The sequence below is a fragment of the Vanellus vanellus genome, assembly GCF_965231255.1.
Source record: "Vanellus vanellus genome assembly, chromosome: 5".
Lineage (NCBI taxonomy): Eukaryota > Metazoa > Chordata > Aves > Charadriiformes > Charadriidae > Vanellus > Vanellus vanellus.
The window spans coordinates 19,684,052-19,709,507 of record NC_138910.1 but is presented as its reverse complement, the minus strand read 5'-3'; the positions used below and the strand labels follow the sequence as shown (position 1 = coordinate 19,709,507).

At 36.5% G+C, this 25,456-nt stretch overlaps 1 protein-coding gene across 1 annotated transcript in view; it reads right to left on the bottom strand.

Annotated features, from left to right (window-relative positions):
- Positions 1–3,549: 3,549 nt before the first annotated feature.
- The window catches only part of PSMD14 (proteasome 26S subunit, non-ATPase 14), a 48,951-nt gene continuing 27,044 nt past the window's right edge, over positions 3,550–25,456 (bottom strand). The window contains exons 8-12 of the mRNA XM_082484262.1: positions 13,443–13,550; positions 9,987–10,061; positions 7,531–7,656; positions 6,180–6,242; positions 3,550–3,976 (exon numbers count right to left, since the gene is read on the bottom strand). Coding sequence (XP_082340388.1) covers positions 3,878–3,976; positions 6,180–6,242; positions 7,531–7,656; positions 9,987–10,061; positions 13,443–13,550 — 471 coding nt within the window. The 3' untranslated portion in view covers positions 3,550–3,877. The remainder of the gene's footprint in view (positions 3,977–6,179; positions 6,243–7,530; positions 7,657–9,986; positions 10,062–13,442; positions 13,551–25,456) is intronic.

The following is a 25,456-nucleotide window of genomic DNA, read 5'->3' as shown; positions in this document are numbered from 1 at the left end:
ATCATAAGCCGCGCAGCCGAAGTGCCCTAATGTATTTGCCGCGGTGTTTACGGGTTCTTTAGTAAATAAATATTTCATCCGGGAGCCGTAATGCCGGAGATTATCAGCGGAACAGCGTGGATGGCATCCATCTACCCATCCGGCTCCGGCTTGCTTTCCACTCGGTGCCTGCTCTCCCTCCGTGACTCGGTCCCCCGGCAGCGCTGGGAGGGGAGAGAGCTTTCCTAATAGATTTGTCGGGAGCCGCTGCCTCGCCTGCCCGCACCGCGCTGCCGCTCGGCCGCCGGGTTGGGACCGGCAGCCGAGAAGCCCCGAACCGCCACGGTGCTGCAGCGGGAGCCGCCGGCACCCTCTGCCCGGGGGGGAGCTCCGCAAGAGCCGCGGGCCCAGCCGAGCCCCAGGCTGCGCACCGGCGGGCGGCCGGGGGGGGCCGCGCACCTTCGGGGAGGCGGCTGCGGCTGCCAACCCCCCCGCTGGGGACACCCACCACCACCACCACCACCCCCCCTGAGCGGGAGGGACCGGCCGGCGGGTCCCGCAGCGTGTCCGTGTGAGCCTCGGGCTAACCGGGAACGGGACCCTCCAAGGCGTGAAGATGCGCCCGCACAGTTCGGGGGACTCGCTTGCCACCCCACCTCTGCCCAGCATCAGTCTCGCTTGCCCTGCCTAGGCAAGCTTGAGAGTTTGTAAAAGCACCGTTTGGGTTTGTTTTGGGTTGTTGTTTTTTTTTTTTTTTTTTTTTTTCTGGCCGGGGAGGAGCTCTCCTGTGCCATTTTTCTTAGTATTTTCCCCTTAGCGGTTTGGACTTCAGGTATTTTACAGATCGCGCCTCTTTCCAGGTGACATCAGCAGCCGGCTTCAAATTCCACCGATAGTTATCGCAGCCTGGACCATTGCATAATAAAACCAAGACCAGCGTACAATCATCTGAAGCCAGGCTGAAACTTTGCAAACTCAAATCCAGAGAAGCCCAGAACCAGGATGATGACTTGTCACAATGCGTATTTCAACACTCTCAAATCTCACGGCCATTTATTTTGCTGTTACTTAACTGTGAGCTAGTTCGGTTATTTGGTGCTTCATAGAAGCCAGCATACACACGCTCTCTGCAAGGAAATTATTCTAATGAAATAATTTACGATGCAAAAAGCAAGGGGTTCACCGTTCTACTTGCAGTCGGGTGGTACGGCACGTGCAACTTTCCACACTACACCTTCTCCTTTCAGTGCTAAGAAAATAGTTTTATTAATATTAGTTCGAGCTACTGTTTCCGACACTTGTTTTACCAGTGTGCTCACCCTTCCCTTTCTCTGCTTGAAACCGACAGAAAGGTAATGGACTTATGGAGGCAGGAGATGGGTCAAAACGCAGATAAACCCTGGGAAACGCTGCCCTGAATTATGGAGCTACACCCATATCGATGCAGAGCTGCAATGAATTCAGTGGTATCCTGCCAATCACATGGAAGTGCTAATATATGCCAAAAATCCTCAGTGCACAACTCCTAAACTGGTATAATAGGGGGATATGCAATGGCAGGTGGTGTTATAGAATCGTCATAGAAAGGAGGAGAGAGGTTTGCTAATACAATATGCCCGTCCATCGTGCCGGCAGGTGACGAGGGGTCAAGCTGCTAATGAAGGTCTGCTCCATTGCGGCTGGAGGCTCAGAAGGTGGCTGCTTGAAAACCCCTTTCTTCTTCCAAGATGGTATATGGGCTGCTGCTTTTCAGGTTACTGCATGCGCACATTCTTCCAAATCCTCTGCGTAGCTCCTAAAGCACTGGACAAAAATGAGGAAAAACGCCCCGAAAAACAGCCTTTTGATTATTCATGAAACATCTTAGTAAATGGAAAATCATGCCTCCAAGTCAAACTGAGGAGCGGATAGAAAGCAGGGTACCACGGCACAGGCTCACACTACAGGAGAACTGCATCTCCAACGGACTCCCTTCAGCTATCCTCTGCAAGATGTACATTTGACAAAATTAATTTCGAAGATGCAAGACTCACTGGTTTGTCTCCCTGCTTACACCAGCCTTTCACGCGTGTACACGCTGCAGCACTGCGATAGCTTCTCTCCTGTTCTGCAGTGCCATGTTACCCACGACCTGCCAAACTATGTCTCCCTCGTGGTGTTACACGTGTGCGTGGGCGTAGATAGCGGCAGGGATGCAGAGCCCTGCCGGCAGACGAGCCCCAGGGCAGGTTCCCCCCCTCCTCCGATCGGCTCCTGCCCCATCTCACCCTGGGGTGCAGCGGTGTCCGCACACATCGGACAACGGCAAGGCCCAAATACAGCCTTCCTCGACAATACGCAGGTTTTTAGTGCGAGTCGCCAGAAAGCGCTTCCATTTAACTACATGCAGGCAAATGTCGTTTGGTATGTCTCCATTTTCCCAGCCTGATATTCTACTGCCTACTGTGGGGGCAGAGGGAAGGCCATAAGGAGGGCAGCTGCAAAAATCTGCATGTTTCCCTCTGAAGTAAGTGCATGCTAAATATACTTTGAGAGAGAGTTAGTCTAAAATAGTAAATTAGAAGGCCTAAATAAAAAATTCCAAACAAAAGAAAAATCTTTGAATGGTAATGAATAAGTAAATAGAAAATTACTGGACACAAAGTGGAATATAAGACAGTTTTATGGGCTATTTTTTTACTATGCAATTAAGAAGTCAAATAAATTTAAAAAATCATCTTCAACACAAAAAGATGCATCTAGTTTTAAAATATTTGCCTGCCACAATTGTTGCTGTTCTTAAAAAAAACCAAAACAAAACAAAAACCAAACCACCCAGTAAACAAAATATTGCGAGTGACGCAAAAAGAGAACACTTCTGCCCTGACAAAGGAATCAGCTCAGCCTAAGTACCATCCTCAGAAACCAACCAACCAACCCCAACCAACCCCCTGCCCGAAACCCAAAGTCCCTCCCCCAACCCAGTTACTTGGCTTTGCTTGCTTAAAACCAAGCAGCCAACCCACCTGCCTTCCTGTCAGTGTTTCCCTCTCTAGTCAGTGGAAACCGTTTTAAATGTCATATTCCAGTTGGGACTCTTTCCATATATTTATATATATGGACATCTCGTGTATGTTCGCTTTCGCAGGAGGGAGGGTTCATATAACCTAGAACAGCCTCTATCACTTTAATGTTTATTCTCAGAATACTGCTATTTATGACACCGCTTGTGAGAGTTGTGCGATTCAGTTATCAGCATAACTGAATTCATTTTCTTAAGGTCAATTGTCTTCTGTGGATATTAGGGTTTGAATAATATTGAAAAGGAGTTGGCAGGGGGATTTTCAGCATTTTGGTTTTTGTACACATTCAGAATTCAGCGCTACTATAAATTTATTTATTTATTTTTTTTAATCTCAGTGAGAGTATCTGGTAATCAATGGGAGCCGAATTTCATCAGAGAATTTTTGCTGTCCTAGCAATTAATATATCAGTAATTTTACAGTATGCAGCCATAAACCTTTACCAACACTTTTCCTACACTGTTAATTCCCACCATCCTTTCTCAAAAAAGGCCTTCCAGAACTTAAGACAGGTTTGTAAATGTATTTTTATTATGTTGCAACAATCAAAATATATATGTACTAATGATTTTTCCCCCCAAATATTAAATGAAAAGGTAATACATTTTTTGCCCACATTGTGTTTTTGAATGCTTTGAAGTCTGTAAAGACCCTGACACAAAGAAACTGAAGCAACTGCACAATTAGAGACTGAGAGGTGTTATAGTGCTGCACTTACATTGCAAACGAAGTCAGATGTCTCTGTTTAATCAAATATAGCCTCAACAGTCTCTGTTTTGTGAGTATTAGAAACAATAAACAAATATACACAGAAAGCATCACAAACGGTAAATTGGTTATTTAAATACAACTGTATCCAACATAGCAGCTAAACACTGGACAATGTTTGAGGTCATCAGCACATCCACATGTTCTTCTAAATGACGTTTGGGGTCCTGAAATACAAAGGATGCCATGAGAGAAATGACCGAAACACATCTCGGAAGGATTTAATTTACTTCAGGTCTATTAAAGATGATTGTGAATTAAGGAACACAGTCCAGTAACGCTCCTACATCTTCCATTCTGACAAGACCTAGCAAATGACTGCATTTCCATGAGTAAGATTTTATTTAGTCCGTACTATCACTCAGATAAGTTAAGGATACGTTTAGGAAGTAAATTTCTATCCAGCATCTGAAGAGTAACCATGACAGCTGTGAGTTTTAAGGACAACACACAATATGTGGAATTTACTATGCATCTCACTAAGGCCAATATTTTAATCTTAGTTCTGGTACATTGCAATTTGTTTTCAGATCTTTGTACAAATGTGTGTTCTAATCCTGTAAAGACTCAAGCATGATCTAACACAGTCTTTGAATAGTTGTGTTGACTGCAAGAAAATTAGCATATTTATACCCATAAAAATAAAAAAATGCACAATGCTATGTTCAATTTTTCTGAAAAGTTGAATGTTAAGCCTTAGCAGTGTTCTGAAAATACACATCCCCACACACTATTACTCAATTGATGTAGGCATTTGTGGGCATCTGCGTAGAACAATATGATTATTTCTGGTGAAAAAACGAACTCGTACATTACTTCTTTTTCAGAATTGAGATTAAGTAATTAATACCGCAAAATTATCAGGCACGTTTAAAAAACATCTCTCAACTGTATTGTAGTATTATTGTAGCATTCTTGTGTGTAAAGAAATGAAGACATGGAAGACAATCATGTGTGGGAATTTTAACTTTTTTAAAAAAGAACTATTGTCAAAATCTGATGAACCCATCTACGTTTACATAAAAGTGTACTAGAAAAATCTGTGTAAGCTGTCCTTAAATAGCTAATTTTCAAAGATCATATAGTTCCCCAATATTCTCTCTGTTCCTAGCAAATTATGCAACCTAATAACATAATATCCCTATTGTGAGCAGCTGTTGGTTTACAATGCTTTTGTATAAATTGTATAAAAACCTACACGGAAATTGCTTAACTGAACCCTTTTGTAATTTAAAGAAAACTTAACAATTTTATCAGGAAAAAAAATCTTTGTTTTTTAAAAATATCAAAATAGATTTTTTTTCTACTTATGTATGAGGTTTTAAACAACTAGTGAAGTTCAAGTTCTGATTGAGATGACATCATAACCCTTAAAATACAACCCTTCTTACATGTTTTGTTTTATATATGTATTTATGTATGTGTAGGTGTGCATAAACTCCATTGTTCTGAATGCTACAGAAATACACGAGTGACTGAACAATAGTGCAGATGTGTTATGACATAGCTGCTAGAAGCTGACACAGAAGAGCAATCCAGAAGCCTTTAAATTCTGCTACTGCTACTAGCAATACAAAAAATACTGGTTCTTTAAGGACATGCTGGATAATTTTAAAGCTATTTCTTGTTTCCATTGCCCTTCTTGAATTTGAACATAACCTCTTACAAACTTGTTTTGCTCTCCTCTGCCTCACCAAAGCATATTTCCTCAACCTTTATGTTGAAATCAAACGTAGAAATAGTTTTCTGTTGAGTCTTCTTTAAAGACGTTATATCCTCATATTGCAAAGGCACAGAATGAATTGAGTGGGTGTTTTCAGTTTCGGCTATGGTCCTAAACTGCTTTCCTTCAACAGCAATACAAAGCAATGCAGCTCACTTGCAAACGTGTGTATTGGAGCTAAGCACTGACAGTGGGCTCATGAACTGAGGACAGGGATGAGATGGCTCTTTAGCCACGATAACGTATAAACACCACTCCTACATTTTTTTCAATTATTACTATTTTTTCAAAGTCTCCACAGTTTTGGCCTCTCTGACACAGACTTGGATATCTTTATGCCTCTTCTTGGAAAGAAGTTAAAAAAAAAAACAAACCAAAAAGAAAAACTACCAAATTGCAACACTGCTCCTCAGCATGTAATACAAACACACGCAGAACACAACTTGCAAATATTCTGCCGATTACCTATAGTCAAAAGCTTTGTTCCTTACACAACAATCTTCAACAAAAATAAATTCATTATTTGGAGTGTTGAGAATATCTTGCACGTAGAACTAAAAATCACCTACGCACATGTAAAAAAAAAATTAATATTTAGAATGAACGAAGCATATCATTCCACCTCACTCTAATTCATCACACCTCACCTGCTTGCCAACATTTTTTATTGCCAGCTGTTCAGGTGTCATCTTATCTTCTTCTTCAACAGCCTGTGAAAGAAACACAGAAAAGGTCAGTGTTTCAGATTTCATTTACTTTTTCCCCAAGCCACAAGATTCTCAAAATATAATTCTCGTTCTCAAAAAAAAAAAAAAAAGAAAAAAAAAATCAAACAGCAACACATTTCAGAAAGTCAAAAGGAAAGGTACTTCAGCTTTTCAGCAGACATGGTTTTAATTACTAAGTGTTAGTGCAAAAGATCAAGGCAAATACTCATGAATGGTTTTATTATCAGATATTCACAAAACTGTTTTTAAGCAAAAATCTTAAATGAGCAGTATCAATAGTTAAAGACAGTTGAAGATAGTTAAACTAGTAAAGCATAACAAAAAGAACATTACCTACATTGTTTGAACTACTGGAAGCTTGATCTCAATAAACTGTTATACTGTTTAAAGTCACTTATTTTGATACATTTTTATAACGTTCTGTTGCTTTCAAACACGGTGTCTATATAAATCCACTAACTTAACTAGTGAAGGTAATATTGAATTTTGTTTTTAAGGACTTCTAAGAAGTTAAAAAAAATAGCACTCATCAAGAATGACTGACATGCTTACTACTCAGGGAGTGCTTGTTGAGATCTAGTATTTATAAAAAATATTTCTAAGTGTAAGTGCCAGTATTAAAACTGTACAAATAACTGTGATTCCTCTTTCTTACAACACCAACGATAATTTCTTTATCTTACGCTGGGCTCTAGAATGTGTTTGAAATACTTACTATCTTGTCTACTGGAATGACAGAGACAAATAACCTTTATTCTGCTATACTGGTCAAGTAGTCCTTGACTGAAAGCATGAAGAATACAATCAACTGCTTATTTTGATCTACAGGAATCTTATATTCTCTTTACTAAGTAGAAATACAAATTTGATGTGATTACTCAGATTTCAAAGCAAAACATGTAATTAAACGCTTTGCTAGTTTAGGGCAAAGAGTCGGGTGGCAAAGCCCAAAGAGCTAATAGGCAACTTCAGATAGAAATGATACATAGCTGATTAATAAGAAACAGTCTCCACAAGGCCATTAAAGCCACACTTGCGCTTAATTTAACCAAATCCCAGAAAACTCTTTGCTGAAAACAGATTATACAAATCAAACAACCACCAAGGTCCAAAAGAGTTCCTGCAACGCTTGTTTTGTTCTTATAGTCTGGTCCTTTACAAATCATTCTGAATAAAGCTTGTGATAACCAACTCTTTACTTCTCAAATTAAGTAGCAAATTTCTTCATAAACACAGCTACAGTTATACTATCATCAAGGGATATGAATACCTTGTTATAATTCTTAGCTAATTCTAACATCTCCTTCACTACTGTTTCATTGAGTTTGCAATGTTCACTGTAGTCCTGAAGTGTCAAACCTTCCATCCAACTCTTCTTATGCAAGTTTAGTAACATCTGCAAAACAAAACCTCTTTAGAGCGTTCATCGTAAAATGCATTCATAATACTATGAAGAGCTCTGACAGAAAAAACATTTATAATAGCAAGAATGTAATAAAACATTATTGTTACACACAGGAAACACAATAATCAACTACTCTGCTAGAGCAGGCAATAGATTTCACCTAAGTTTTTAAAGATAAAGCTTCTTGAACCCTAAATATGAAAATGAGGCATGGAAACCAGGGTCACTCATTTACTTTGAAGGGAATACTTAAGTTTTCTTTTGTAATTTTTTATTTTTGCTGTAGGTTGAGAATGCATAATGGCACTGCAGGAGAGCTAACAGGAAGGCGAGTATTTTAGCTGCCAAATAAGCAACGGCTGAAGCTTCTGGCCTCTGATGAAGTTGAAAAATATTTTAATGCTTGGATTAAATGTATGAAGTAGTTATTTAGGCTTCACTAATTATCCTGAACTGTATGCAAGCAGCTGCCACAGTTGTGACAAAGTGAACTTCAAAAGCAACCAAAGCATGACTTGCGTGTGTTTGTCCTCCGACAAAGTAAACAGCCCTAAAAACAACACGATAAAGTGATGCAGAGTTTTGATGGTGATAAACGTGGGGACTATTAGAAATATCTGAAGTGTTTTACTTGTTACTCTGACGTCATTCTTGAAAGAGCGAAGGAATAGCTACAAAGGCAATTTCCTGATTTTCACGAATAAAGAAAGCATATTTTGTGGATCTTCCGCACACTTGAGGACCGCAGAGAGGACCTTTTCAAGCAAACAGTTTCAGCTTGCCTTCAATTTGCGAACACTCACTACAGACGTCTTTGAGAACCCGTAAGCCCTGTAATTGCTATCGCCTGAATAAAAGTGCCTGTTTCATCCTATGTACAGCTTCCAAAGAAACCTGGCTTTGGAACATATGAACTGAGTTGAAAGTTTGTGTCATAATTTGTATTAACAAGATCTTAGTTACTGACAGAAGGAGTTGTAGGCAAACTGCATATGGACAGTTTAGCTAGGCTATCTGGATTTTAAAATTATGGTTTGGTGTGATGGGCTCCTCATCTAATACATGAAGCATGTACTCTTCTTACTACAGATGGAGATAACAGATCACCACCACCACACGAGGGGGGGGGGGGGGGGCTGAGATATGTAGGAACCTGCCTTATGAAAGATGCGTAGAGATAGTTGCTGCTTCACAGATTAAAGTTTCTTTAACTCGGTCAAGATTATTCTCCCACTTGCACAGGTAATGACTTACATATGTAAAGCCATGAAAGAAAATACACACTTGGAACTTCAGAAAAGACTGGATCGGCAACACTGTCGTATTGAACGGAAACAGCTCCAGAAGCTTCACGGACATTTTCTGAGAGAGCTGGTTTTGTTGAATCAGCTACTCTTAAGTAACCGAGAGGCCTTGAAAGCCTGATACCATTCTTAAAAGGGTTATGCACTTCACAAATTCTTTTCAGCTCCCTGATTTGCATGCATACTCTTCCATTATTCAAAATTGGGTTTTTAAATTACTTCTAGCCTTCTAAAAGTCAAAATTAAGTGAGAAAACTGTTCTGACCATTTCATCATAAACTCCAACTCTGAGATCAATTTGTAACCCTAACAAGGCCATGAGCATACACAGGCATAACTGAGGACAGAATCCGGAAGAATTAACTTCTGCAGATGCTAAATAAGCTTTTTTCAGTTTGTTTTCCCGATCGAGACTGTCAAGCTAGGTTTTACTTGTAACTCAGGAAGTTTGGTACAAAAGTAACTGTCAGTATTTGTTGTCAGTAACCGAACAGTATTTTTTCTGTAAACGCAGGATGTCACTACTTCCTGATACTCAATGAAGTCTTGGGGAGCTCCATTCATACCAACTGGAAGCACCTTTCTGTCAAAGTGATTACAGCCAATAAAAACCTGAGATTCCTTGGTTATACAATTTGATTTTGGAAAATATGGGTTTCTAACTTCAGGACTTCCAGCCTGTGAAAACCTAAGGCAGCTAGCATGTCTTTTGGCTTCATCACTGAAAACTTGGAACTTTGCACAAACCTGTTAAGCGCAGAGAACAGGATAAGGACTTCCATAAAACATGTGGACAAAATTGTTGTCAAACTCTATATATGGATATTAGAACGTGGTTTTGGAAGGTTTCATCATCATGACTACACATCTAAGTGCTTTCTGGAAGAGAAGCCATCTACTCCAGGAGAGTTAAAACAACTACTGAAAATATCAGCAGCTGAAATCAGGATATTGCCACAAATCTTAAATAGTTTGTATAGTGTTCTTTGTCCTCTCAATAAAAGCTAAAACAATTACCTTCTGTTCTAGTTCATTCTTCCTGTAGTTGATGGTGATAGAATAGTAATGTCTGTTTAGTCCATGAATTAGTGCCTGTAAAATTCAGGGAAAGTTTGCATAAAAATTACCCACCATTAAAATGAAGAAATATTAGAAGGGAAGAGTTCATTTAAATAAAGCCATCTTCAAACATCACTTAAAGAAAAGAAAACCCACAAATAAGCAAACACACAGAGACTGTAAGGAGGCATCAAGTAAATATACCTGTTCTTATTTCTCTTTCAGTGTTCATTAACTGACAGTTATACTTTCTATTTCTAAACCACGGATTTTTTCACACAGTAACAACTATCATGGGAAAAAGTGGTAACTGCCTGCAAACATTTGACCGATACATATGCACAAACATATTTCTCTCAAATACTTCCTCTCTCAATAAATTCAGTTATCACTTCTATTCAAATATAAGGCTCTTTCTGTTACAAAAGAATATTAGCTCTCTCTTTATTTACAGCCACTGCCAACATTCCCAAGTTCATTCTCTAAGGTACAATACAAAGAGAGAGTAGCTGAAGCAGTGATTAAACATGTCAAGTACTGGTTAAACTATGCACATGCACAGCAAATAAACCTTGCATATTAAAGCTAATTTTCTTTAACTTTAAATGAAAAAAAGCCTCTCTCGTTATATTTATGTCCTTCGCAAATTTGTCCTTAAACTTGTGTCACAATCTGATCAACTGAGATTAGGTTAATTGACACCTTTATGCATGTATCTTCTATTTTGCTCATGTGCACTACTTTTTTTTTTTTTTTTTTTTTTTAACATTTATGACTTGATGGTCAGTTGGATTAATACCCCAGGGGTAAGAAAATTCTATGATAAATCCTCATCACAACTAAAATTGTCTATTTTTCAAATAAAGTTCTACATGTGAACTACACATTTAGAAATGAGATATAATAAATCATACATACAATATGCAGAATTAGTGGTAAATATTTCTTATGTTTCAATCATTCCATGTATTTATGTTTAAATATAGTCTTTAGAACTATACAGAATGAATGTGTACTTGCAGCTTATGCAACTTAATATTTCGGCATTCCAAAATTATCTGTATGAAAGCTGAAAATGTTCTCGTACATACATTTTAAACAGATTTCTTTTGCGAACATATATACAAAGATACAAAATGACTTGAATGGTTACATTTACAGGAACCAGCAGTTACAGATAACCGTTACTTGTGCCACTCACTGTAATTAAAATTGTAAAATACAGGTTTTATCATCAATAAAGTAATTTATAGTTGAAACTATCAGCAATAAGTAGTTTCCACTGCCATTTTCTTACCCCAATCAAAATGATTGCATATGAGGTTTTGGGGTTTGTGTTTCAACTCAGTTGTAGATATTTAGGGTGTCTAAAGCTCCTAAAATTTGACAAACATCTTTGCCTTCCCCCATTATCCTCTCTCTCTCCTCTCCCCTTCTGAAGTCACTCTTTAAAAGAGTGGACAAATGTAAAAGGTAAACAACTGTTCCACTTCAAACTTGAACAATAGTTGTAGTTTAGCCACTGCAACAGGTTAAATTAAACCCTATAATACACTTTAAAGCAAAGCTGGTTCTTCCTATGTTTTGTTTCAAATGGAAACCATCATTCCAACAAGCCTTACAAATTCGATGCACAAAGAGCAAGTAAAAAAGATGTTGATACGGGGACACAAGAAAAACCACAAAAAAAAAAGGAATGAAGTCAAGCCATATACTATTCTTATTCCTGAGATTTTAAGGAATGACTTAAAATCCCTGCTTCTAGCCCAGCTGAAGTCAGTATTAAGTTTGCTGCTGACCTCAACTGGGTCAGAATTTTATTCACGACCTCAGGATAACAGCAAAACAACACTGCAAGAGCCCTTGCAGTTCTACGAACAGAGTAGAATTTTGAACTATGATTTTTAGATTAACAGTGACATTTGCAACCTCTCACTGCCAATTTGCAAAAAATCAACACGAACAACAAATACCCACTGCAACAACAGAAACGCAAAACTCCCATGGCCAAAATAGGCCATGCTGTAGTGACAGTGATATTAAAATAATGAAGTTGAACTATACTACAGGGGTTTACAAGGGAGGTCATTACACATGGTCCAGAAAAGCCCAGTTAGAAAAGCCCCAAAGGGTGCAAGCACGGGCTTGCCTATATCTAATCAAGAGTATTAGCTGCTTATTTCATACTCATTAGTTCGCAGTTTTTACCGATTCAAAAATCAAAAGTAGAACACAACAACCTCCTGAAGCAGACGCTCTTTAACTGTCTGATTTTTTTGGCTAGCATTTTTATAAATAGTGGAGGGCTTCGATGCATTACTAATAAAAAACAACTGATCTTTTGAAAGATAAGGGTATGGTGACCTAGTAACTCCCAAAGGATGGCTCTCGTACAGCAGAAGTTTAGCCCTTGTTTCAGTTCTACTATGACTAGCGTACGGTCTTTTTCTTGGATGTTTATCTAGCAAATATTACTTTTATTGTTCAAGTAACGGATAAAAAGAGCAAGAATTAGGCTTCATGGTTGCAAGTGCATATGCCTTTCAGAATGCACAATAAGAGAAAAAAGTTTTCTGGAGAGAAAAAAGGAAAAACATTGAGGCAGAAAAATGACACAGATAAAAGCGTAAATCACTTCAGAGGATACTTGTTTCAGGACAGAAGCTATTTCTCAAAATAAAGGTTCGCTTCGTTGAAGACCAACATTTTTGTCTTATTAGTGAAAGTCAACTTCAGAAATCAAACTTTGAATATTTAGTTTCACAAGTGCTTGCAAAAATATAAGATGACATACTCAAAAGAAACATTACAGTTGAAGCCGATCAAACATCCTATTTATCCATCTTATCCACTCCACCATTTTTCAGTAAGTTACCGCATTATATAAAAATCAGAGGTTTATTATTTATTTCATTAAAATAATTATTTAAGACACAATACAAGGTTAAATCTAGATTAAGCAAGAACCTATACAAGCACACAGTAGAAAGACAAGATTATTAATAAAAAGGGAACTTCTTCCATAATTTGCTGCAGAATAATTTATCGTTAGGAAAACCAAGATGTTAATAAGCAGCAGTTTTTAAATTGCAGTCCTGAAAACAGTACCTGACTTGCATCACATGGTATAACATCAATTGTCACTTTTAAAAGTTTGCATTTCCATAAATCTGTACTTTAACCTTTGCAGTATATACTTATAAACGCATTCACACTTAGGTAGCTAATTTAGGTCTCAATTTTAAACCCTTCACATATATAACTCCATTGATGAATCACATCAATTATAAATGCATGCAGAAAAATGCTATAGAGAGAACAATGAACAATTAGTAGCTTACTGTTTTTCAGTACCTTTCCCCAAAATTGCTGAAAAAATCTTGCAATTTACAGGACTATCAACACTGGGTTTACCTGGATAGATGGCTTGTTTAAGTGACCCAGATTTGAAGTTGTTTGTCTTGGTTCATGTCCCAAGACCATCATATTAGCATTGATCAATCTGAAGGCATCAATAACAACCTGTAAAAACAAGATGTCAAGTCAATTCTTTTTAGAAAATGCAACTAATAGTGCCAAGCAACAGTGGACAAGGCACAATCAACTCTCATCTGTTTTTGGCCCTTATCCAGAAAATCATTTAATTATAATATTAATAAAAAAGAGCCTCCTGCTGGCTATGCTATCAGCACACTACACTACCTTGTACTGTAAGGTGACACCAATTATTACCTTTTCCATGGAGCTGTAAGTTTTATATACACGATATCATCATATAACATTGAATTTTTATGTACACTTACTCTAAGTTTCAAAGGTACGCATATGTTTGTCACCTAAATCTTATCCAATCAAAATGAATGACAGAGAGAGACTAAAACTGAAAGTGAGCACAAGCTAAGGGACCGAGTCTAAAGCCCAGTCCTGTCACATCAATTATACTACCACAATACTTGAAATGACAACAAAATTATAGCCAGCAAGGAACTTGCCCCATGTATTCCCTTCTAGTCAGATGCTTTTTGCTTCTTGTGACTACGAAAGGGTCTATAAACTGTCTGATGGATTAAAAAGTCCTTGTCAGTGTCATGCTCAGGAGTAAAAAATAGAGTAAAAGAAAACCAAGGTCATTTATCATTTAAAGCTACATGGTGGGTAGTATTCAGTGCTATTTCATTGCAAATACAGTAAGAACATCACTGATTTTTATTTTGGCCTGTGCTGAATTTGTCTATGAAAATCTTTGGAAACGGTATTTCATGGCCCCATACAATAAACCCCACACCCCTATCCAACACCTCCATGAGGTGGAACAGAACTGAGAACATACCAACAATACTCTCAAACCCACTCGTACCGGGTACTCGCCATTACAGAGTCATAATTGCAAGGTCAGATTCCTCCTTTAGGCCCCAGTCTTTTAGCTGGACCAGTGCACGTACAGGCTTGCGCACCCACAGAAACAGCACCAGGCACACTTTGCAGGCATCTTGTCCACACATGTTTGAAGAGTTATTCTAGTTCATTAAACTAAACAGTTTAAATCTCCTTTTAACAGCTTTTCTACAGTCATTTTTATTCTCATCCTCTCCATACTATGGGTTGGACAACAACAGATGCATTTACATGGCTGGCTTGATACGTTGAGGAATTAGACCCGAACCAAATCTTTTCCGTTGAACAAACAAGAAATCAACCACTGTCACTGAAAGTCTGCAGAGAAAGCAACATCGAGTCCCTCACCTTGTTCTAGCATTTTCCTCTCCTTTTACGCAAATATTAATAACTAAATACATATGCAATTTATTAGGAGCACAATATAAATATTGAGGTAATTCATGTGGAAATAAAATTAATTGGCAAGTATTTATAATAAAAAACGTTATCAAAGTGTGAACTGAAAAAGCCTAATAACTTATCACCTGTTGTATTTACTTTTGAGACTCAATTATTTCAGTTGTGTTGAGTCACTCAGTGCCACTAAGGGCTATTGCCTGGACCCTCAGCTGACTGGCCAGATCCAACCGCATATGTCATGTCTTAAAACTGCATGCAGAACGTACAAAAAAATAATCTTATTTATTAAAAATGTTAGGTTGTGACCCAATTAAAGTGATTTAACAGTGACATTTTTTTCTGAACAATAACAAAACCAAAACACAATTCAGATTTACTATGCAGCAGAAGCATGCTACCTGATACTAAAGATACATTTAAAAAAAGCCTGTAATTCTGAAAAATATCTGAAACAGTTTCTGTATAGCTATACAGTCTTTGTGGTAACATACAAAATAATTGTCTTTTTTCCTTTTTTATCACTATCAGATTTTTCCCTATCTCAAAACACTTGTGACAAGCTTTTGTATATATTTCTGTGTTCCATTTTAACCAGATGCTCTAATTCAGGAACACCTGGAAATGCCCAGCCATAACAAGCAGGCAGTATAAATTAAAAAGTCAAGCAAAGCAAAAAAAATCCACACCACAGATTCTCCAGAGACTAGCTAGATAAGGGGAAAAAAAACCCAACCAAGTAAAAATTTACCCTGAGGAGTAAGAAACATGAACTTGGCAGTACACTACAGTCACCAGGCACTGCTTTATAACTAACTAACGGCCATGCTTCTAGATTTGAGTTTAACCGAGAACTTCACTAGACAATGTTAAGCTTATTCAAGAACGAATGGCACCGTCCAGCATGGATTTGTTTTGCAACCGAGTCATGTAAAATAAAAAGAAAACCCAAACAAAAAAAAATTATTAAAATTGTTTTGGATAACAAATTCAACATTTCAGTTGGTGTTCTCAAGGTTATGTTTGGATTTCACATTAAAACATGAGAACTAGCTGCTAAAATATTTTTGAGTGATACTGACTATTACTCCAGCATCTTAATTCTGACCAGAAGTAATTTTCGTTATGTTTCAGGTAGTACCTGTGTGGGAAAGGACGGCCAGCTCTGTATGTCCTCCTGAAGGAATGAAATGCAAGTAGTTCCTAAGCAGAACAAATATCAATCTAACAGAAAGTATATGAAATATGAAAATCACAAATACTAAGCTTTAAAAAGGGATAAAATTGCAATTTCTGCTATCTCAGAGGGGTACAAAAAGTATGTGTGTGAATGATATTTCTCATCTCAGTTGCACTGTGACAACCAATGGTAACTAAATACTTTAACTACACTAAGATTAAAGGAATTTGCTGCTATCACTATAGCAACCATCTTAAAGAAACTAACATGCTCAACAACCTGGAGGCTAAATTTAGACTTAATACGCAATAAAAACATAAATACAACAATAAATCCTACATAATCAATTCTATGAAATGTAATTGCTTTTCTTCAGAGTGAGCACAAATCAGTCCCCCTTTAGAGGATTATATCAAAATAAATAGACTCATTAATGTCCAGTGCACTAATGAGCAATGGGCAAAGTAGGTGTTAATTACGCCACAGTAAGACTCAAGAAAAAGACCCTGGTGAGCACCTGGAGGTGTGTACAAGCTGAAGTCTCCTCTCTACGTTTGTGTATTTTGAAGTACAGCATGATGCAACCAGATGACAGCGACATGGTCACCCCGTATCCTACAGTGGAAACTTTAGACACAGTATTCTGAACAAAGAACCTCTAAGGATTAATTAAAAGCAGCACAAAAACTCACTCACTTACTTAGATTTTTGTTGTAAGAAGTCAGCATTTCTCATCTAAATCCATTAAGCTTTCATTGTACTTAAATTACCTAATGCATTGTGCACTGTTTTAGGTAAAAACTAAAGTTTCCAAGCTTCATGCTAAATTCCCTTTCTGTAAAAACATAAAAAAAGTTAACAAAAGTCTATGCCACCAGGATGTTTTCCAGAAATATGAAGGCAGATTTTTTTTTTTTAAATGTACTTCCATAGTGCAACTCTTTCACCACTCTGACCATTTAATTTTTCGTAGTACAAGTGTCTTCAGACTTTTCAGAGGTCATTTCAACAGCAGACAGCTTATAACAAAACCATTAGCAGTTTGGCTAGCTTAAGGAAACCTCTTACTTTCCTTTTTTGTTTATTATCACTGCATGAATCTGCAGCATATGAGAGTTTATAATTTCTCAGGCTTGTTAAATTCATGTTAAAGGTCTGTTTTCTTGTTGAATAAATTTTGTTCATATAATGCTGCCTATTTCATATACTGAGTCTTTAATAGCACCTTTGGTCTATGCGCAACTCACAGATCAAAACAGAGGACTAAAATAGGGGTTGATGATGCTATTTACATGTGTGATTCCTGCTGTCTTCTTGTTAGTAGCTTTAATATAATAGAAGACCTTGTCTGTTTTGTAATTAACACATCTTTACTGGAGAGATATTTGGAAGTGATTGCTGTGAATATACTGGTTAGTAAAATAAACACAATCACACACCACTTTCTGTTATCAGACAAATTTGTGAATTGTACACATTATACTCCAGATCAACAAACTGTGATATAACAGCCAAGTAGAAGACACATTTATATAACCCTTTATTTTTCTGAAAATATGTATTCAATCTGACCTTGCAAATATAATTAGCTTGTGGGATGTGTGGATTTCAGTACCATGGATGCTTTACTAATTGCAGCTCTTGGAAATAGATACTAAATATTTGGAAGCTGCCAATACAAAATACAAACTGCATCTTTTTGTACATCTGTCTTAGCTTCAAAAAGCATAATAATCTAAAAAACAATAACTATACAGCATTTTTAAAGCACTTCCCCGGGGTCAACAACCCACAGTAGAGCCCGTATAATGTATTTTTAGAAACAAAATTTACAATTATCTTCAGTGTACTTAAATTTGAGGATAGCTATAATTAATATGATTCATAGTTATTCACAACCTAGAGACAAGTGCTGGACTCCTCAATTGCTAACTAGATAAAAATCTGGCCTTTTATAGTCTGCACATAGTTATTAAAAATAATGGCTTGATTAAAATTTAGGATGCTTCGTAGCCAGACATATTTTAGCTTCTTCTGAGATTGTGAATGCCATATATATACTACCACTTTTTCTAAAACAGTCTTCATATCTTCGTGGGGTGTTCTTTAAAAAAAAAAAATATTAAGAGAACTCCAAGAGTACTTTGCACACTTGATTCCATTAAATCCCTCTGATATCAAATCTACAAATAATATTGAAAGTTGCAAAACCCACTATATTTTAATGGTGAACTTCAGTTAGAAATAAGTCAGCCTTTTTTGTTTAAATTAAAAAAAATTCTAACATCAATATTTTTTCCAGTGAAGAATCTATGGCATATGGTGACTATCTTTAAAAATGTATTGTGTCCTTGGAATTCAAATAGTGATGTATTGTTTATGCCATATGTTTATGAACAAACATACCAGTGCTTAAAGCACACTGTGCAAAGGATATAATGTGGTTATGCCAGGTGTGGAAAAAGAAGTAATGTCCCATCTAAAATCTCTTTTATCACCTGCAACTGACCTGTTATCAACTGCTTAGTTTGTTTCTAGATTCTTTAAAAATGAAATGGAACATGTGACCTGAGAAGTGCAGCTCAGGTTTATGACCATTTCGTTATTTATGCTGCCATGCACTGTTAGACAACTACAAGTGAAGAACATCTTCTGTCCCCTGTAAGCCCACAACATAAAAAATTCAAAGAAATCTTACTTTTTATGCCATTTCCAATGAAAAGCACTAAGAACTGAAACTGACTCATGCCAAATGCATATCACTGAATTGCTGTGATTGTGAGTTTGAAGTTTGCAACATGGAAATTATTTATAAAATGTCAATTTTAGCTCTGGAAAATATATTCCTAGGAGTATGTGCATTTTCCTTCTCTTTCCTTAGAGAATTGCTTACTTGTGGTCAAATCCGCAGTACAACTTGAATATCCATACTGGAAGGGGAGAGAACTACAGTATAATACATTTATCTTGACAAGTGAGGGCATGCATCCATAACTCCCAAGTAGCAAAGCCACAAGTTTTAAAGCTATATGCCTTAATGAAGATAAATGGACTATTCTACATCCACCACGGCAAAAGGAAATGAAACATTCAGTACTTTTCAACAAAAGTCTTCTTGGAACTTTTTTTATTTTAAGGAAGGGCACGAACTGAAGTAACCTATATAAACAGTTTAGTAGGTAAACATACAACGCTTAATTAAATCACAGCAAGTCCAAAGGACATTGCATAACAAATTCTCGAACACCAGCATTGATATTAACAGTTTTGGCATCCCATTAAAAAATTAGCAAGTAAAATACGCAAAATATGTTATTCTGAATATGTGCAACTACTATAAAAAATGCTGGGTTTCAGACAAAACAGTGGTATACTGGCAGTAATAAAACAGTTCAATACTTTGTAGTTTATGACCAGGTTTAGAAAAACACATTCTGAACTGAAAAGATCGAGTGGCCTACACTTTAGTGGAGATGCAATTCAACTCTTATAAATGCAATTCCTCAGGAAAAAGAGCATCAATCTTTATTGAATCAACAGTAATCAAACCCTGCACAAAGGCATCTACTTCCTTATTTTCCAATTCAGGCTCCTGCTGAAACTCAGTTCCTGCCCAGATCAAATCAGGATGTTTCCATCTCTGATATGCAGGTTACTGCACCAAATGCTCCGTGAAGTCAACGTTAAGAAATACCACAGTACTGTAGGAGTATCTAAATGTACTAGGCATTGTACAAAATGTACAGAAATGTACCCTTGAAATTTCAACCAAAATTACACATTGTAAAGTTATCTTCTCTATTTTAGAATTTTTCCCTTTACAATAGAAAAGTGTTAGCAGGTCCAGTTCTACTAATGAAAGTTGTTCCAGGTATAGAAGATTCTGACATAAGATTGTCGGTATCACGTTTTAAAATATATTTTCTTGTAAAATATTATCTGCATAATAATTCACAACAAACAGATATGTCTCCAAAGCAATAGTGACAATATAGTCAATCTACTGGTTTGTTCAGTTATTTTTAATTGATAAGTTCAAGCTGCACCCTAATGACTCTTGAATTCACTTGTGTCTAGGTAAGACTTGTTAAGATAAAAGTTATTAAGACAAATGCCAGTGAGAAGGGGGAGTTGGGTATATAAAGAAAATCTTATTAGGTGGCTCCAACCTACTTAAAATTCTCAAAAACTTAAATTCTTGAGGCTAATTCCAACATTCAGAAGAGTAATTGTTAGATCTCTGCTTTTGCTTTCACTCTTTTAGACTATCAAGTAATTACCAAGTTATAAAACCATTCACATAAATATTTGTCTTGATAGGCTGGGAGGATTTGCAACACAAAACCTAGATCAGAAAAGAAGTTCAGCTGCCTTCCTCCACATATATTACCAAGCTGAGATAGTGTAGTGTATAGAAAATTTAATCTAAACTGGGACATAAAAGTAGCAAATCACTATTTTTATGGTCAGCACTCAACAAAATGAACATCTATTACTCTGAAGAGTTAAAAACTGAAATCAGGTATTAACAAAACCATATTGCTCATATACATAACTAATTACTCACAGGTTGATACCTAGATTTAGAACTACCAATGGGCACAAAAAGAGGAAGAGGAGTGTTTTATGGAAGAGGTCGCCAGAACAGGTCATCCAGCAAATGAAAAACAAAGCTCTGTTCAATCATATGATCTGTTGGTTTCACAGTAGCATTTTATCCCGTGCCTACATAAATTTTGTCTGTTTTGAAAAATGGACAAAATCTCATTAGCAAAATAAGAATTAAAATTTCCAAGTATAGTATTTGCGCCACCACACTTTTACCATAGGCATAGAATGCTTTATGATTCTAAATAGAAATGTGACTATTTAAAGATATTATTTTTCTTTGTTTACAGCTCAAAAAGACTTTGAGACCTTCACCTTGCTCAAGATGACCTTGGTTTTGGACAGACATAACTTTGCTATGGACCTCCAAGCAGCAACTCACCTAAGCTCTCTTCTTTCTCTCTTTTTTTTTAAACATACAGTATAACTGTCCCTCTCTGGGACTTCTAGGAGCATGACAAGAATAATTTTTTCATACTTTAAAAACGAGTAAAAGAACAAATGATAAAGTTCATCACATTTGTTACTCCTTTTAGAATAAAATTCTAAAGATCTCATAAATTGAACAAAAGAAAACAATTTATGACTTCCACTGAAAAGAAACTGCTTGAACAAAATGGTTTAAGACTACAGCCCACATCCTGGCTATTCTTTGAAGTATCAAACCTTCCAAGAGGTTACTCAGACCACAGAACAAGGCTCTTCAATGAATTATTTGGCAGGAGACAGCAGTAACAAACTGAAGTAAGGAGCTGCTGACTGTACACAAGGGGAAAAAAAAACCCAAGCAGACAAACCTGGAAGAATAATGAAGTCTTGGAACAGGTATTCCCATGAAGCTGTTGCATCTCAAGACTCAAGTGGACAAAACCCTAAGCAAGCTGTTCTGAACTCAGTGTTGACACTGTTCTCTGCACAAGGTTGGACTAGATGATGTCCTGAGATCATTTACAACTAGCATTATTTTGATTTACCTGGCTACCCAAATGTACATTTTTTTTTTCTTCTTGTACCCTTGGAATGAGATTAAGATAAGGATAAAATACCACAGCAAAAACCTCTTTTATGAAACTGGCAGGATGTGGTTTAAGCACAAGATTAAGTTGCATAGTATATTTGTTTTTATCTGTCAGGAGGCGATTAACATGCAAAGTAGAATTTATCGCAAGTTATCGTATAGACAAGTCTTTTCCTCAGCAAACAATTTAAAAAAAAGATTTTTGCCATAAACCAACAAATCTTCCTACAAATACTTCTGACAGTGCCTTGCTAAGAAAAATTATGGTATAACAGACATGAAATTTTGCTGTATGAATAAGAGCTTTTGCTACATATCCTACTAAACACCACAAGCACCAACAAACTTCTCAGATGTACAAAATGGACTTCTGTCAAATTTGGATATTTTATTGATCCTGATTGCCAGCAATTATTAACCAAGGGAGACCAATGAACTGCCTCAGAAAAACAAACCATTTTAAACAGTGATTTATTTTATAATAAAAATTTAAAGTTTAAAACAATTCAAAAAAGAAAACACCATTTTTTTCTTTATTTAACATATATGAGTACAACACAGTAAGTTAATGCTTGTGGAGTTAAAGATACTATGCTACAGTGGATTTAGTGTAGCTATATCTTCCTTAAGAGGTGAGGAACAGCTGCTAAGTTAAGGTCTAAAAAAAAAAGAAATTATTTTTAACATTTGGCAAAGGTATATAGTTCTCTGTACAGACATTTCAAAATGTATGTTGGAAATAAATATGAAGTGTCAATATTTAGCTTTATTCCAGATCTTTAATGAAATTACTGCTTCTGTGGAATATTCTAAATATGTATTACAACTTCCATTGCACAGACTGGAAAACTGGAGGGGGTAAAAAAAAAAAAAAAAAAAAGGTTTATTAGTAAGTACAAGATGAAGCAGCAACTAGCCAGGTTGTCCCACTGGCCATATTTCAGCATGTTTCCTTCGACATCATTCATAGAAATCAATTAAAAAAAAGCCAAAACATAAAGCTTTTTTTCTCTCTGGGTTCTGATAACATTGACCTTCAGATAAAATTCATTGATCTGTTGTGAGTTTATTTTACAGACAGATAGAACATTAGCCTAAAAATTGCAAGATATGGTACACAGTCATGAAGAAAGCATACTGCATGTGCAAGAATATATATGTAAAGCAATAAGATCAGTATTTAGAATTACTTGTCCTTCATGTGTCCTATTATATTTATGTAATAATATCCCAGTCCTAAAATGGTCATTAAAGGAGTTGGCATTTAATCTACAGACCTATATGAGGGTTTTATTTTTATATAAGGATTTTATGTGACTTTTTGCTCATTGGCTTTAAGACAACATAAAATGACTTTTAAAAAAAAAAAAACTGAAAAGAATTATATGTATTCTTATCTTTAAATTGCAATCATATACCCCTGTCCTACTAGGTGTTTGGAACATGCGTATCCAGATGAGGACAGCTAACAAAGAAGTTAACAAGTTTCCCATTTCCACCAGTGACAGGGCAAACTGCTTTTTAATGCTTTAGCTAGTCAAGGTGAACCTGAGGCTCCTCATCAGAATTCATTTCAACTTCCTGACACATGAAAATAACCTCTGCCCCGGTTATTCTTCACGAGCACAACCATGACTGCTTCACTGACTATAAGCCATAGCAATTTATATGGGCATGGACCTGCCCTGAGGCAGGTTTAAAATTAGCTAATGTGTTATTTTGGACTTTGTTTTTAAATACATCTAATCTCAGTCAAAACACACCATATTAAAATCTTCTATGCCACATGCTCACTGTAATTTTTTGCCAGAGAGTTACGCTAGTAAAAGGTATAATGAGGAATGATCTTGGACTCACACAGCTACATACACGAGCAAAAGCCCACCAGTAGAGTGGCTACTACACCAGCAAAACTACCTCTGCAAGCAGTTCTTTTGGTGGCGCTGAGAAAAAGCAGGTACTTCTCTGAAATAGGCTTAGCTCGAGTTGTCCAACATACGAAGAGGCACTGGATGCCATACTAAGGCAGCCATGCACATGAAGCAGTCAAACCTGACCTAGGAAATCCCCTTGCACTCTAATGTATCTGTTCTTCTCTCAGTTCACCTAAAAATCAAAATACATTTTAATAAAAGTGATCTTGCCAACCAGGATCACAGAAGTCATAGACATTCCATAGCCCAATCTCATCCTCAAAATCAAGAAATTAATTATGGGGGATTCTTTCTATTTCTCAGCTTTTAGGGATGCACTTGCCAGAAACACAACAGATGTAAACTTTTTTTTAATGTGAAACCTAAGAATGTAATTTAATCTGACTGTAGCAGCTAGACATGCATGAAAAACAAACATTAGAAGACTTCCAGTGATCTCAAGTACTGGCAGCAATGCTACAAGAAAAGCTGTATTTGAGAAATGTTTAGATGGACAAAAAGTCCAGAAGTGTTTAGATGGACAAAAATTTATTCACAGTCAAAATAAATATGGCAAAGATTATTTTCTTGAAGAGAACAAAGACCCTCAAAGTTGACATCTGTATCAAACAACAGTGGCAAAAAATATATATAAAAAAAGCACTTAGTGAGCAAGTGTGGTATAACAGTAGTGTGACTTACTATGAGGCTTTTCTCCTTAATGGATTTAATAGCGAGTGAGGTATAAATTAGTTATTAGTATAGTCCTGAAAACCATATCTTGACAAAATTAAAAGAATAGTATTTCAACATTTCTAATGGAGTGGGAAAATAAGAAAAAGCGAAAGGAAAAAGTTCTACAAAAAATAAGTCGGGAGTAATTAAATATTCTACTGTATGGTTTGGGTTTCTTTTTTCCTCCACAAAAACTACCTAAGTTTTTGTCTACTCTTTCTGCAATTTAAAAGGGAGCAAAATTGATTCAGATGTCTAATAGCTTCCAAACAACCAGAAACTATTAATTTTTCAATTGCTTGTTACATAAACAAATTTGCTATAAAAATCAGAACTTAAAAATCCCAACTGAAAATGCAACTAAAGCTTCAGAATATTTTATTATGAAATTAAGGGAACCCTTAGTGGAATTGTTTGGTAGCTTTAATATGATCTGTCTCACAGGAAATATGATACTACAGCTTTACAGAAGATGAACACTTTTTAAATATTTATAAATTTATATTAATATCATCCATATATACCATGACGCATTTCAATAATTATTCTACAATACAATGGGAGTGCATGCTCAAACAAAACACCTCAGCAGTATTTTAAAGCAGTAAACCACCTAGCCAATTTCTGTACGTTCTGTAGTTTTTCTAATCCACTCTCCCTGTGGTTGAGCAAAATCGAATTGCCTCTCACATTTGCAGACAGCTCTGTGAAGGTGATAATAGAGCTGCTCCCTGCTGTCATGAGGCAGGAAATAGGAAAATGGCATATGGGGCTAGAAAGAAATAAAAAGAGAACTAAACAAGAACAAAAGAGATTTCAACAAAGGACAACTATAACCCAATATGCTTTGCAAGTTAATCTCTTTTCATAATCATTTAACGTACTTAATCATTTATCTGCACACTCCTCGAAAACTCAAATGCTTGACACCAAGCCTTCTGCAAAGTTTTATTGCCCAAAACATTTGGAATAGAAACAATACTAAAAGCCATCATATGCAACGTCTATAAATCGATGCCACCTTAGTACCCATGTTAAGGGGCTGAACCTATTCCAATCTGTTAGTAATTGATCTTAGATTTTGTGGCTAAAATGTAATATCTGAAACAATGCATACTTGGATTATTAGTTGCAAACGTGTTGAGTGACACCCAAATAGCAAAATTTTAAGGGAGGATTA